This window comes from Kryptolebias marmoratus, linkage group LG21, assembly GCF_001649575.2.
Source record: "Kryptolebias marmoratus isolate JLee-2015 linkage group LG21, ASM164957v2, whole genome shotgun sequence".
NCBI lineage: Eukaryota > Metazoa > Chordata > Actinopteri > Cyprinodontiformes > Rivulidae > Kryptolebias > Kryptolebias marmoratus.
Window position 1 is genome coordinate 12480089 of NC_051450.1, and position 15994 is coordinate 12496082.

Genomic DNA, 15994 nt, shown 5'->3' on the forward strand with positions numbered 1-15994 from the left:
ACACCCACCACCGAGAGGCGAAGGCGGCCAGTGTTTTTGCTCGTGTCTCTGTGCGCGTTCATGTTTCTGCTACCAATATATCTCACATACCAGTGGGCAAAATTGATTGAAACTCGCAGAAAGTAACCATAACATTACATTCAAGGTTTGACCAAAATGGATACAACGCTTGGCTTTTAATTCATGAGATTGGCGAGCTAAAGAATAAATGCAAAATCAGCGACCAGGAGGAGAAGTTTCCCCTCAGGCATGACTCAACACCGTCACCTTTGCACCTCCTCAGTATACTGCTGCCTGCTGGCCACATCATGACCCCACCCACCCAACCATGACATCCACCAGAAACCTCACTGGCTTTCACCTCCCAGTAAAGACAAAAGAGGATTATCAACAAATGAGTCAGCATCCAGCAGCAGGGTTCAGAAGCAAAAGCGATCAGCAAAATTGACAATATATCATCAAAGAGTCTCCATTATTCTCAGCTGACATTTTTTTAATTCTAAAGTGACAAAACAAGACTAATTCCAGGGTGAATGATTGGAAACTGGATCATCATAGGCTGTAGAGACGTTCCCCCAAGATCAATCTTGTCCCCACCTCAGCCGGAGCTTCAGAAAACCTGACTCTTCTCTCCCCCCCTCCATGAGGGAATCCCTGTGGCAAGCGATCGGTCTGTTGCGACCTGCGTTCGATATCCCCCGCCTTAGAGCGATGGGAGCACTCCGTGGCGTTGGATCATGTGCCTACAGCTGGCACAACGCTCACACACACTCACTGTTTGTACAAATGAAGGAGGTCGCTGACGGGTGTGATGCATTAGCCTCCGAGCTGACAGAAAGGGGGGACAGGCAGCACAAAGGGGGGGCGCAGAGAAGCCTAATGGCATGATCTAATGGCAATTCTTATTGAATCAATAATCTCCATGCTGAGCAGACAGGTCCCGTTGGTCGGCCAAATCGACAAACAGGTGCTGATAGCGGCAGCGCGGCGGGTTATTCATCTTCCCCCTGCCAGCTTATCGGCCAACAACTGTAAAAACGCCACCAAGATGGATTTAGGAGGGAGTTGCACGACAGAGAACGCATGGGACATGGACACAGGGGACACTGGAGCCGCCTGTGACGTATGAACGGTGCACATCCACAGACACACACAGGTGCAGGCGCTACTTTCCTGCTTTACTCCTCTACGGCTTGAACAAATACAACAACGAAATTAAAGAGCACAAGAATGCAATCGTTATCACCCGAAGGCAAACAGCGATCATGTTTTTGCCACGTTTAGATCTGTGTTTGTCTGGAGCAATTGCAAAATTGCTCATGAACTGGTGAATGAATTACAATGAAACTCTCAGTAATAAATCACCAGATGGGCATTTACAATTAATAAGCTTTTGGAGTCAACCCCTTTTAAGATGGCCGCCACAGATAAACGACCTTGGCAAACACAGAAATGGTTACAACTCAGCCAGTTTTTCAGGTGTGGTTGTAGTGTAGAGTAATGCCCAACAAATACATATACTGTTTTTACTTTGCTGTCTGTTAGCAAAATATTTCATGAACCACTCGTGACGGATTTTAATGAAACTCTCAGAAAGTAATCACTGGGTGTACATCTACAATTGGAGTCAACCCAAATTAAGAGTTGCTACAGCAAACTGACCTTAGGAAACAAAAACGAATATTGAGTTAAATTATGGTGGGGCAGTAGCTGAGCATTACCCCAATACATACTTAGAGCACCTCACATTGCACAATATTCTTGCTTAAAACTGTGGCATTAACTCCTGACGTCAGTCCTGTTTGTCTGTTTGCAAAATATTCCATGAACCAACAGGACAGATGATAATGAAACTGTCAGAAAATAAGTACAGGATGCAGATCTGCAACTCAATAACATCTGGAGTTAACTCAGGAGGCCAACACGGCTGACATGAAAGGCGGCGAGCTATATGTATTCCTTCAAGAAATGTTAGGCTTTTAATTTTACACATTTCAGAGGTGCTTTTCTTATATTTACTGAAACTTCAAAGCCGCTGATCCTCTCCACGTGTGTTGTTGCAGTACACTAAATCGCATCATTTTTTTCGCCTGGTATTTTTCTGCCGTTGGTTCACTTCAGTATCCATTTCCATGTCTCCTTATCAAACCCTCTTTGGGACGCTGCCTTCATGCATTAGAATGCAAGCGTGCATGAAAAGAGGGCCTGTTTACAAGGCAATTTCACAAAGCGATGGGACCCGCAACACCGTTTAGCTTTATCAAACATTGCCTAATAAATCATATGCTCTTTTGTGATGTCAGTTGCAGAGCTGCTTTGTGTAAAGAGAGGTGGGGAAAAAAAAAACAACTTTGAAAAGGGGAAAAATGGGAGGCAAGGAGAGAGAGGGAGGGAGGAAGTAAAACGGGGGGAATCCGGAGTGAGTTAGTGAGGGAAAGCGAATAAAAAACAGGGGGCAGGGAGCTGAAATTGGCATGTGTAATTCAGCAGTCTTTTCATCTCAGAGTAAGATACTCTAGACAGATAAGAGGCCTAATCCTTCTCCTGATCAAAAAAAAATCTGCATTTTACCAATTAAAGGCTTGTGCCAGCAGTCAGAGGGGTGGTGGTGGTGGGGGGGGGGTGCTGCCTTTACGCTGCGCCTGCATTATCTTTCTTTAACATTGGGAGATGCACAACAGCAACAAGGTTACACACAAGGAGTGCCAGCTTCCTGTCTAAGAACTTCGAAACTTGTGGCAGAATGGTAAACTCTGGAGGATGAAAAAGTGCGGGGTGAGCAACAACAAGAGTCGTACAATGAGCAGAAAATACTTTCGGATCTGCCTGGCAGCTGGAGTTTGGTAATAAGATTTTAGCCTCTGAACTAACTGTTTTTGCAGGGAAGCACCACAACAGGACTACAAGAAGTTTTTTTTAAAGTTCTAGTTTGCAAAGAAATGCTGTTTAACACTTATTACTGCGTTTTCACAAATGTGGAATAAAGTAAAAATAAGATTGCTTTTATTTATAACCTCAGAAAAAGCCATTGATATCTACAGATGACAAAAGTCTGTGTTGCAGGACCATATTTCCGTACTCCACACATCCCTTTTTTGTCTAAAACTGCTTTACAAAGGAGTTCTCACGTTTTCCTCCATGTAAAGGTTGGGGGAGCCCCCATTTAGCAAGGAATCAATGACGGATCAGTGAGAAAATATTAACAGATTGTCGAGCAAGGATATATTAGAGAATTGTGGGAGTGTGGGGCTGGCCTCTTGGGCGACAGAACCAAAGAAAAGCCTACTTCAAGAGAGACATTAAAGAAGCCACCAGGCCTTATCTTTAAAAGTGTTCCCTCTGAGGGGAAAGAGAGGAGGGGGAGAAAATGAAAGAGAAAATGAGAGAGGATCATAACCCCCCCCCCTTCGAAAAAAAAAAGGGGGGTGGTTGGTGGTTAAAGAATGTTGAGCTGAGAGGGAGATGGAGAGGTACACAGAGTAAAAATGTAATAAATGAAATAAATATAGCAAACTAAAATTGACACCCGCCTCACTTTTGCTGACTGGGTAGGCCCGATAAGTGAGCCAAATTGCATAGATCTGATGTTTATCTTATCGGCAGCACCGTGAGCGCTTAAACGCAGATGATAAAGGGACGCTGTAGCGTGTCGCGGTGAACGCATGTTCGAGGGTGTAAAAATATGCACCAGGAGCGCTACGGGGGCGCGTTTGATCAAGGTAGAAAGCAACGAGGGTGGTGTGAGGGCCCAATTCTCAAATTAGGCCAACCACAAAGAAAACAGGATCGTTGAATTAGTGCTATTACTTTTAATATTTCAAAAAGCTAGATTTGTAAATCCCGACGCTTCTGATTGCGACGCCTTGTATAAACGGTTGAGCAAAAACTTGCGTTTAAAACTCCTTAAACTGATGAGAAACAATTTTTTTTTTCCTCTCATCATTCTTTTCCCCCCAAAAGCCTGTTCAGAAGACGAGTAACAGGGGGAAGGGACGTTCTATTGTTTGGTTATATGGAAATCCCCCCCCCACCACCCCTCCAAACCCCTCCCAGAGTGTGAAGAGAGCCACTGTGGTCCAAATACTGTACTTATCCTATTACTGAGGGGGTGGGGGTGTGGAGAGATAAGAGCATTTTCCCGTCCGCTCTGCTGAATTAGAGGGCAGGGATTCTGTAGGCAAAGACTACAGTTATTGGCATCTCCCTGCATATCTGCACGTGCATAAAAAATGAGAAAAAATGTCACATCGGAAAGTCAAATGCTCGGGAAAAAGGGGGGAGAGAGAGAGAAAAATGAAACGTGAAAACTAATCAAGTTTTCCTTTTGTATATGTCCTATTAAGTGCAGCTTGTCAAGGTTAGTCTGGATGTTGGAGGATGGCAGCCGGGGTGCGGCTACAATGGGTGAAGAAAGCGAGCATTATTTCTCCACAATAAAAAAAAAAAGCCATCCTGCCCTCCTCTCCTCGCACTTTTACTCATCCCACCTCCTGAAACTGGAGCAGGAAGTTGTCAAGCTCCTCAACCTTTGAGCTGAGCCCTTCAAACACGGGAGGCAGCCCATTTCGTGCTGAGGATATCAATTATAGATAGGGGTTACCACCGCAGCTGAGGATTGCAATGTCAAGACGGCAAACAGACAGCTGTGGAGAGCTTTAGGATCTTTCTATCAGATGTGTCGTGATGTGTTTTTCAGTGCACCTATTGGTGTAATTTCATCACTTGTCCAACTTCAGTCTGGTTAGCTGAAGGGTAAATGTCTCACAGGCTAAGTTGGAGCAGCAAAGCTAAAAGCGGCTATAACCACAGTGGAAGGGAGGTGACATGACCATGACGTTATTAATATTTTTGCCTGAAAGTGAGCCCTCAGGCGCAGGATGTTTGAGAAGCCTCCATCTCCAGGCTTGTGCGAGGGTCCTGATAACAGAAGGGGTACAGAGAGAGTCCGGTCCATTGCGGTACGCAAAGCTCCGGGAGGCTTAACCCACCAAATCAGTTAGTGCCGTCCAGCTGTGAGATGTTCACTCCAGCTTCTTTGAGCCCATTACCACTGTCCCTGGATCCAATCAGGAATCCAGCATTACTAACATTCAGCGCTCGAGGCTGCCAGACACAGAAGTCGAGGCCTGACAGGAGGTACTGTCCAGAATGGCAGCTTCTGTTAATGTTGAAGGGATCTAGGAGGGCTAGAGAGAAGAAAAACACCAAAACCCCTCAAAGCACATAATTGTGTTTTCTGAGCTGCACTACAGAGCCGTAAACAGCCTGTTGTGTGTTTTTAAGGCTAGTCCTAGAGGCAGGTTTGAACACCTCTCTGAGTCGGAATCTGATTAAAATCAAGATACAAACTGTTTGTAAATCGCTCTGACAGAGGATGAGCTAAAACCCAAATTTTATTTTGTGTTATTTATTTATTTTTTTTCTTTTGCACATCTTATTTAAATGAAGCAAACCTTTCAATGCCACCACTTTAACAATAAACACTGTGAACCCTACTGGTAGCATGTGATAGAAATATTATCAAAAAGACAGACAAAACAGAATATTCCTAAAAAAAATAACATAACTTTATAGTATTATTGCTGTAAAATCCACAACCCTTCCACTGTGTCAGTGAAAGACAGACAGAACCAAACTATTATTTTTCTGCTAATATTGTCTCATTTTGTTCTATTTTTTCTTTAGTTTTATTTATTTTTTCTATTTACCACACTTTTGAGCCTATTTTTTTATTTATTAACCTTTATTTAACCAGGCAAAGCCCATTAAATAAACCACTAGAAGTGCGCAGCTTTGTTTTATTCTACAGAGACATGTCCATTTTTCATTGTTTCATTTGGGATGTTTTTACGCCGCAATCTTTCAGCAGTGTTTGTCTAAAATCCACCCAAATGAGAGTAAATGTACGTGACAATGATGCGCAGCACATTTCTGCAGGGTCCTTCATCATTTTTTGCAGAGGTTTGGAGATATTTGTTTGTGAATTAGAATGTTAGTGCTGGAAAACAATCTGTAATATGTTTTTTTAATTTATTCTTTTATTTATTGCTTAACCATAAACGGTCCACCTGCTTGCCTCGTGTGTCCTTGCCTGCATTTATACTCTTTCTTTTAACTTTCCCATGACCCTAAGTCCAACGTGACCTTCCTTTTATCTTTGGCTTTCTATATTTTCTCTCAGGAAACTGGATATTTGGTTTGTTCTGCTGGATACTCACTTGTACCAGCTGCTCCTGGGTGTCAAACTCCCGGCAGCAGTTCTCCCAGTGGCAGTTTGTCTCGTAAACCACCTCTGGCTCCTGTTTGCTCTCATCCTTGTCCCCTTCCTCCTTCACTAAAGTCATCCCATCAGGATGGTCCTGAGCAACCGCCACAAAAAAAAGGATTACAGAGAAGCAATACATCAAACATGGTACGAAGCAGGAGCAAAATCACTTAAAATCCGATAGAAATGTGAAAGGAGGAGGAAGCGCTTCACCTCCCCAACATGTAAACCTGTCATAAACGGTATTTTGCCAATAAAAGGCACAGCAGAGAGTTATTACTTACAGGTTTTTACCACAGTAACCGTATGAATATGGGCTTGTCTGACTGCAAGGGGAAAAAAGCAGAGCGGAAATGTAGTAGTGAAAGCCACCCTGTATCTGGGGGGGTTGTTATACGACAGGACTGGGCCGAGTGTTTGAAAACTCTAACCCCCTCTTCCTGCTGTAGGTTAGTGTATTAGCCCAGACATATTTCACTGTCACATGTTTTAGGCAGAGCATGGAGTTGGCGGGGGCTCCTGGAGGGGGGGCTCCCAACACACGCCTCAGCTTTCATCTGCTGATAATCAGCTCTCACAGGGTCTCTTTTTTTTCTGCAGATGCAAATGCTTACTGCTTTTACTTTTTGTTTTTTTTTATTATTATTATTCTTTTGCATTCACTTTGTCCACAGCCTCTTAAAATTTTGATTAAACAAAAGCAAAGTCAATTTCCTCCTAGTCTCCCAAAAAAATCAATGATTGCATTATCTTTGGAAACAGCAAAGAAATGGCCAAATGCAAGAAAATACACATATGCTACAGCTGGTAAAAGCTGTCTGTTGGTGACCCACCTGTACGCTCACTGCTCCTGGGCTCGGCAGCTCTTCCTCGGGTTTCATTTTGGACCGTTTGTGATGCATCGGGTCGCCTGTGCTGCTCACAGCCGATTCACTCGTGGGTTTGGTCTGTGGAAACAATAAAAATATCCGAGCATTTACAAGTTTATTATCATCAATCCCTTAATGGTATATTGTGTTGGTTATATAGATAGTTTCATCCAGTATTATGGCTTCATTAGGAATGCATGTACGCTTGATAAGCATACTCATTATTTACTTAATCAACAAGACAAAACTCCTGGGGTTGGTTTCTAATGATTCCTGCGACCAACGTCTCAAACTTTAACTGAGCTAATGAAAACCTATACAAGTCAGTGTATCACATTAGCTCCCCTAATCATTGCAATTAAAACAATCTTATGAACCAATTCAACCAATGGATGACCTGACTCTGGCCCTGGCTTAAATATACCCTTGGGGGAATTCTTGTAGCATAGCAGGCTTTGTGAAAGTGAAAAAAAATGAACAGAACTTTTAGACGTCTGGAAAAAGTCAAATATGTCTTTGATATGTATTTCTGGATCCAAACGCAATATTCTGTTTATTCTAGGAAAGAAAAGGAAATTTAGCTTTGCCCCATTTCAGTGAGGCTTCCCGTTTGGTAAGGCATGGAAAACAACAGGGAGGATGGGTAATAAACACTGGATATTTACTTCAAATGTGGGCCCGCACATAGCGTACCAGTTGTGGAAGGAAAGAGAAAAAGCCCCCTTGGATCCATCCATCCATGTCAATATTCTCTCACTATATCCTTGTTCTCTCTCCAGTGATTAATGGATTCAGCAGTGGGATTCTATGCTAACAAGCCCCTTGTTGTTTGCTGCAGGCACGTTCAGGGCTGCGCTTGGCTGGCTAAAAAACAAGAAACAACACAAGCAGGGGGAAACTCCCAGGAGAGGAGTGTGCAGAGACGAGGGATCCTGCCTGTGCCACGTTAGCGCGGCGCATGTTGCGCACACGTGGATGGTGTGCGCCGCTGCTATCTATTACGTGTGATGATGAATCGCCGAGACTCAGGCCACCGCTCTCACCTGTGACGAGTCGTTGGAGAGGGCCGACCGCTCGCTAACGCTGAGCCCGGCTGAGGGGATGCCGGGCACGGGTCGCTGGGTGGCAAAGGACGGCGTCGGGTGGACCAGGGGCGGACTGTGACCGAAGGCGGAGCCCACGATGCCCGGCTGACGGCCAATCAGCTGCTGGTGCACATGCAAAGCCACTGGAGTTGGAGGGTAGGCGAAGTTTAACACTGGGCTGGAGAGAGCAGCAGAATCATTTAGCAGAACTAAAACACTTCTTTACTCAAAACATCAAATCCAGAGGCAACGAGGCAGAAAAAGGGGAACTTTAGTGCATAAATGGATTGTTCTGGATAACTCCCTCATTCCTGAGGGCAATCTGACAGGAGATGGTGTGGTAATGCTGGAACCAGGGGGGCTGCTGGCAAATAAAGCTTGTTAACACAGCGAATTATCAAGTAGTCTGTGTAAGACAGTGTGTCATTCCTCCACTGGGCAAATGATACAGATAATAAATAACCCCTTATCTATATTAGATCCAAGTAAATAATGCTGTAGCAGAGTTGTTTTTTTGTATAACTCTGTAGCCTGTTATTTCACAACTTTGTTGATCATAAAAATCTCATCAGCCCCCTCTGTGTAACCGATGTTGAACAAGCGTATAAACACAGAAACAGCCCTGGCCTCCATTCATTCTGCACTCTGACAATTTGCTCGTCCTGCGACCCATATGTCTGCTGATCTTATTATGAGCCGAGTGGAAATCAATGGGCCGAGACACATTTGGGGGCCCATCCGCTTGTCATATCACTCATCAGTCTGTTGGCGCTGGCTATTTGGGTCCTGTCACTTGGACAGTGGCAGAGTGTGCAGCGTGATTGATCAGGCTCTTCTTACAGATCGCTGATCAATGGCTGTGGGTGGGGCCATGGATCTTGCTTTTTTTTTTTTTTTTTTGCGCCCTCATCTCTACTCTTTTCTTTTGCTTCACTTTGGCCAGCTTTGGCACCGGGACATGATGTATGGGATGTTTTCATGAGGTGTACTGGATGAGTGACACAAGCCGCCAGGGAGGCAGCCTGACTGGCTGGCTGGGAAGATTGTCACCCACGCCGGGGTTTGACACACACACACTCACTGGTGCCACACACTTTCCTTACATATTACAGTGCTATCCTGAAGAAAAAAGCCCAGTACTTTGTACTGTAATGTGTATGAAAAATGCAAATCATTTGTATTAAATATTTTCAGCAAATCAATATTTTGAGTTAACTCCTGAATGACCTTCTTAGAGCACAAAGGAAACTTCCTGGAAAAAGTTTTAATCTTCAAACAGGCTTTTCAGTATTTTGTCTGTGTCATTTGCCTTTTTATTCTGTTCTGTTGTTTCCTTGATGCAACTGAATTGTATCTTTTATTAGTGTATATTTATTTTGAGTAAAGGCCTTGGCACTTCCAGGTTTCCAGCATTGACTCAAAATAAAATGTGGATATAACTGCAGTGACATTTCCAATTGCTCTGCAAAGTACTACACTCAAAAAAAAAACCATTTGCATGTAAAATTGACAAATAGAAATATGTTTGAACAAAACAAATGTATACAGTTTAGGTTTATTAAATGATTTATTCTTGTTGATTGTGTGTAAATCCAACACTTAAAAATGTAACTTGTTGAATTTAAATAAAAGTAATTTACTAGGATTCTACGTAATTGTCTAAATTAAATTTTCAATAATTTAGCGAATTTAAAACAAATAAAAAAAGTAATAATTATTAAAACGTCATGTTTTTTCCCTGAAATGTTTAATTCAAATAGTGTGAATTAAAACAAATCTGACAATAGCTAAGATCCACCCAGTTAAAACAAATTACATTACATAAGAATTTTGAATCAGCCCTTAAAGGCGGTGCTGACACACCTCAGATTTAATAAATTGCAAAACATAAATGCTTCATGTTAGGAAAAACCTTAAAATTGTTTATTTTTTGAGTTTAATTCTAAATATTCAGTCCATTATTTGGTTATCACCTGCTTTGGGGTCAGGATATGAACATATAAGACGTGGGTTGGGGGTTATAGCCTAGTGGCCATTAGTGGTATTACACATAAAGGAATTCCACATTGGCTTCACATGTGAAAGTAAACGACTGTCTGTATTTTTCTATATGTTACCTGATAGCTCTAGCAGAGAGGTGACCGTAGGAGCCGCTGGTGGAGGAGCTGGAGCGGGAGTTGTTGATCAGCTGGTTGACGATGGCGGTGGGGGAGTTACGGATCATGGTCTGCAAGTCGAGGCTGTGCTCAGAGAGCGGCGAGATGGGCAGGGGGCGCTTCCTGCTGGGCCGTACTGGGAGCCTCGGGCTTGAGAAACGGGAGCCTACGGGATGTCAGCAAAGATCAGAGTAAGATTGATGAAGAGGCAAATGTTGTCGTAAACATGAAGGATTAAAATATTATGAACAGCTGTAAATTCTCTTCATTCTGCTCTCTTGTGTAGTGTTTCTTGACACAAGGGCATCGGCTAAATTTTAAAAAATTATCAAGAAAAAAAGAGCGCTTGCTTGTTTTTTTTCCACATCATTTTCTGTTTGACTTCATCCAAATTGTAACCTAATCAAACCCTAGCAGATGACACTTTTGTCAATCATCAGACAAAAGGCTCATCTCAGTGAGTGTTCAGCTGTCACTTGATGCACTGCTTGCATTTCATCTATGAGAAAACATGCCTTTTATGTTGGAGAAATGCTCTGACTGTGTATGGTAATATTTAATCAAGTCCAATTTGACTCGTTATTCAAATGCAATCAGTGTTGACTGCAAATACCAAAAGGGGGGTTTGAAAAGGTAAAAGGCGGAAACGGCGCAACCATTCTCTCTGCATGTACAATGAGCCACGGGTAGAGATTAAAACATGACTTTTGTTGTCTTTTCACATAGAGATGTCACAAACAAGACAGAGAAAAACAGGGGGAAGATGGAAGGAGGGGGGAAAAAAAGCGCTGAGGGGATGTCGCGCTTTGTGCGTGAACTGACACAATGACTTTGTGACTCAAGACTTGGAAATAAAACATTTTGAGTTATTTCATAAAGGCAAACAAAACCAGCTTGCACAGCCCCGATAACCCTCCCCCCTCCATATTTACGTCCCCCTCAATCCATCCATCTCCTAAAACGTAAATGCTCTATCTCTCGTTTGACACATTCAGCGATTACAGAGGGCTCCATTCACATGGTAATCAGAGTGTGTGGATGTGAGTGTGTGTACGTGGATGCTGCTGCGGTGGTGTTCTGGCATACGGCAGCCCGAGCTGCATCCCACAGCATGAAGCTGTATGGAGAGCAACACCTTCTTTACATTGTCATTGTATGGAGGCGCGTGTGTTTCATCTGTAAGGTGGCACATGCAAGCAAACCCTGGGCGCACACAAACGCTGACATACAAAGTAGTTTATCACAAGATTCCTCGCAAGTCTGACTTTTTACTTATTCACCAACAATATACAGTATATCATCTTTCTTTCTATTTGGGCAAATGCAACCAATCCACCCCAATTTGACAACACCTTTTGGATAGTTCAGATTTTCTGAATTGGGGATCTGAACAATTAATATCTTACCTGCTCTAGATAGCTCTTTGAATTACTTCAGTTTAGAGAAATAATGTTTAATTTTTAGCAAACTGAGGAGCTAATTGCTAGTCTGAGTGGGGTAAAGACCCAAGTAAATTGTTGCCATTTAAAAAAAAGAAAATTCAAAAATATCACAGCAGTCTAAGCAAACACTGTTTAATAAGCGTTTATGCTGTCCTCAGAAATGGTCTCAGAAATACTGCTCTTGCCAGAAATGCCCCAGGCTGCACTGAAAGTGCTACAGTTAACTGCTGCTGCTTTTTTCTGTTTGAAAATAACCGTAGTATTCAAAGTAAATAACTGTGTAACGCAAAATTGTTGTTTTAAGTTGTTTTAGGACTCCAACAGTCCACCCTAGTCTTGGCCTTGTTCTAACTAGCCATTAGCTCATTCGTTCGCTCAGAATTAAACAATTTCTCCAAACCAAGGTTGTTCAAAGAGCTATCTACAACAGGTAAGATAACAGTTATTCATAACCTTTCCACAGAACCCCACTCCAAACAATCTGAACTATTACCTTAAACAAGCTGCATCTCAGTGAGTGCGAGGTGCAGCATCCACTTGTGGAAAATTGGGAGAGGCTGGATGGGAGAGGGGGGCTAGCTTGGGAGAAGGGGCCTGTGTGCCATTGCTGCAAAGCCTCATGGGACTGGTGTTTATTAATGCACAGCCCAAATGATAAATCGGCCAACCGGGGAGACAGAGAGAGAAGCGTCCTGGCTCGTAGCAGGACTGTCCCTCTAATTTCCTCTTGATTTATGGACGGGATGGCTGGTTACGCGCCGCGTCATTAATTCTGAGGGCCGGGGAGGGTTCAGACGGGCCAGAATGACGGAGGTGGAAATAAAAGTTGGTTCCAAAACTGGGGTTGAGCCTTTAGCAACACACCGAGGACAGTGTGTGTGTGTGTGTGTGTGTGAGGGGGGAAGGAGGGGTACAGGAGGTTCGAGAGAAACACACAAGAGGGCACAAATTCTACTTTGGCGCAGTGTAAAACTAGACCCTGGAGATGTAAAAACAGTACAATAAACTATGATTCTTGTCCTGGAAAGGGGTTACTATTTTTTCATGGGGGGAAAAAAAATGTACTAAACCGAGAAATTGTTTGTTAAAATTTTAATTTATGCTATTTAGCATGCACAGATGGTGTGTTAATATTTAATTAAGAGTTTACTAAACAATTTAATGCAATTACAAACAGCTAAAGTACGAGGACTTTTAATGTTTAAAAATGTACCGCATTTTTCATTTTTTTTTTTATACAAACACACGTAACATAATAATATAATGTTGACAAATACATTAATAAACATCTATGTTTGCTTACAGTTACAAATCAGTGTTCTTAGAAATGTGAAAATTGTTTAAATGTGATTTGGTGTGAGATAATAAATATTAGCTGCATTCAGTCAGCTTAAAAAAGCTGCAGAGGTGCTTAAAAACACTTAAATGCTCAAATCAAACCTGTTTATGAGAAGACCAATTTCCTATTAACAGGAAAATAGCGCAGAGATTAGCTAATAGAGGCCACAAGTAAACATTAGAGCGTAGTGCAGACTTCAGTCATAGTGATCTATGAGAGCTACAGTGCTAATTAGGCAGTACTAACGGAGACAATAGACCATTAAAGCACAAATAGGCAGGACAGGCCCATTGTTTCATTAGCACAACTCTCTCTGAAGGTAATTACGCTAATTTGGAATAGACTAAAATAGCTTCATGGTAGCCCAGATTATCAGTGATAGACTTTGCTCTTTATGGCTTTTTTTTTCTTCTTCCTAATATTCGCCAAAGCTTTTAAAGTGTTAATTTTTTTTGCATCGCACATTGCTGAAACATGATGAGTTATTACTGGCAATGATCACAGGCGATTTTTAAGTGAGGAAGCGCCGCATCTCGCCACTGAAATTTGGCCCTAATTGTTTTGTTTCAGTCTATTAATCTTAAAAAGTGACACAGAAGAAAGGATTTCTCCAGTGATGAATGGTGGGACATTCCAATTCCCACTTAATAGCAATTAATTTTCTGATACCAGCACAAGTTTGGCTAGTTTTAATTAGTTTGTTCGGAGGAACGGGGGGGAAGTTCACCCCGGATTTCCATGAAAGCAGTGTCTGTCTGACTAAATACACTCTCATCAAAGGGAGAGGGGTGAGGCTGTCTGACCTTTCTAAGATTCGGTGTGCATTTAATTTCCTATTTACACTCATTAGCATAAGTCCTTTGCACACAGTCCTGAGCTCAACACATTAAGACAATGGTTCATTTAAATCATGTCAAAGTAAAGTTGTGGAAGCCTCCTCGCCGTGGTTGAGGTGCAGCTTGATTTATATATAGGTGCGTTGTGAAGGTGCACTTTAAGGGTTGAATTCCCGCTGGGGCCACCCACACGTTACTTCGCGGGTATGCACTTCTAAGACTTAAAGGTGCAGTCCCAGCAGGAATGGACGCGGTGGGTGTCTTTTGTCCCACAGGGCTGCTTAAAATGTCCGGTTTACCTTGACGTAAAACTCTTCATAAAGCATAATGTCTAATAATGGTGCCATTTCTTCATGCAATTAGGACCTAGCTCAAAACGGCATATAGTCACTGTATTTTAGGTCTCATATAAATGCACGTAAACAACACTCACGTTTTTTTTAATCCTGGTTTTAAATGCTCTGAAATTGTCTGCAAAGGCCACACTGAAAAAATGAATATATTATATATTTGCTACTATTTATTTCTACAATAAAACAACAAGAATTATGTGCCTTTTTAAAGATAAAAAGTTTCAAGGAGATGCACTTTTGTCAAAAATAAGATGTCTGATTTTATGAGACAGTTCTGTCTTTACCACATTCTGAAGCCTGATCATATTGACCTGATTCACTGATACAACTTCCTGCAAGGTTTTATTTTAGCTTAAACTGGTCACTGATGTTGGCTGGTACTTTTATTATCACAACTATATGGATATGAAATGTATTCATTTTTCTAAAGTAGTGAGAAGGCCTATTTCTGAAAAGCTTTTCCAGTATCTTATTGGGATGCAACAACTGGCAACTAGCTGGCAAACAGCATTTGCAAGGGAGTCTTTAAAATGTATCAAAATGTTTGCAGGGGTTCTCAAAATCCAAGGTGAGTACGAAGCAGACTGAGGTTGGTATGAAGCATACCCTATAATACATTTTTGCAAATCATCTATGCAAAATTAGGTGGTGATTTTCAAAAATTGACCATTAAAAACTATCCTCTGGTCCCAGTGAGATACCATCTTTTGAACCATCGGCTGGTGGGGACTTCTCACCTCATGAGGCTTGTATGATGAATTAATATGCAAACTAGATTGAGTATTGCTTTGTTTTGCCTTAACGATTTCATTAAAAGTTTCTATTTTAGAGATACAAACTTATGAACAAGTAAATAAATCTGCTTATATGTATTTAAAGAACTTGAATGCTGTGAAAAGTATAAATAAACATATTGTTAGGGCTGAATGAGGTTAAATGCATAAAACCAAGCAGACTAATACAAACTAACTTCACTGCTGTTTATGTGTAAACATATATGATGTGAGATCAGTGTAGACGTACTATCCATGGCCTGCAGATACTCCATGTGCAGGGCGCTGGCGCTGCTGGCTCCGGCCGCGGTTGCCACAGATGGGAGAAGGTCAGTCGTGTACGGGCTGCGGTGGCCCGCCAGTAGAGCCATCGGATGGTAGTACTCCGCTGTCAGGCTCGCGTGAGGCGCTGGAGCGGGAGAAAAAAGGTCAGGTCAGCAAAGCGAGCGCGATCACCCACCGATGGGCCAATTCAAGGAATGTTGGGCAGAGAGAGTGGGAAACAAGTGAGAAAATTTATTAGGCATTAAGAGAAACACGACAGGGCGAACACCTGCGCTGCATTAAAAAACTTGCACTCATTTACTTCGGATGATAATCAGCTCAGCAGAACAGTAATGAGCACATTAGCAACACCATCAAGTTAACCAAAACAGCTGCACAGGGAGCATCACCTGAAGTGGAGAGCCTCACTGAGGGATTATGGGATGCTTGCTCAGAGATTACAGTGAGTGTGCATCAGTGTTTGAATGATGCATTTGTGCAAACCGAAAACAGCAAAACTGATCATCTTGCAATACAATCCCTAAATAGCCTTTTTTTTCCTCTCTATCTCAATGTTGTTTGATCACCAGTGTGCGTGTGTGTGCGTGTGTG

The 15994-nt window shown here is 42.3% G+C and overlaps 1 protein-coding gene across 1 annotated transcript in view; it reads right to left on the minus strand.

Moving 5' to 3' along the window:
• gli3 (GLI family zinc finger 3) overlaps nt 1-15994 on the minus strand; it is a 99576-nt gene that overhangs the window by 8051 nt on the left and 75531 nt on the right. Inside the window, exons 6-10 of the mRNA XM_017406696.3 lie at nt 15369-15527; nt 10337-10541; nt 8178-8397; nt 7099-7212; nt 6219-6359 (exon numbers count right to left, since the gene is read on the minus strand). Of these exons, the coding sequence (XP_017262185.1) occupies nt 6219-6359; nt 7099-7212; nt 8178-8397; nt 10337-10541; nt 15369-15527 (839 nt within the window). The remainder of the gene's footprint in view (nt 1-6218; nt 6360-7098; nt 7213-8177; nt 8398-10336; nt 10542-15368; nt 15528-15994) is intronic.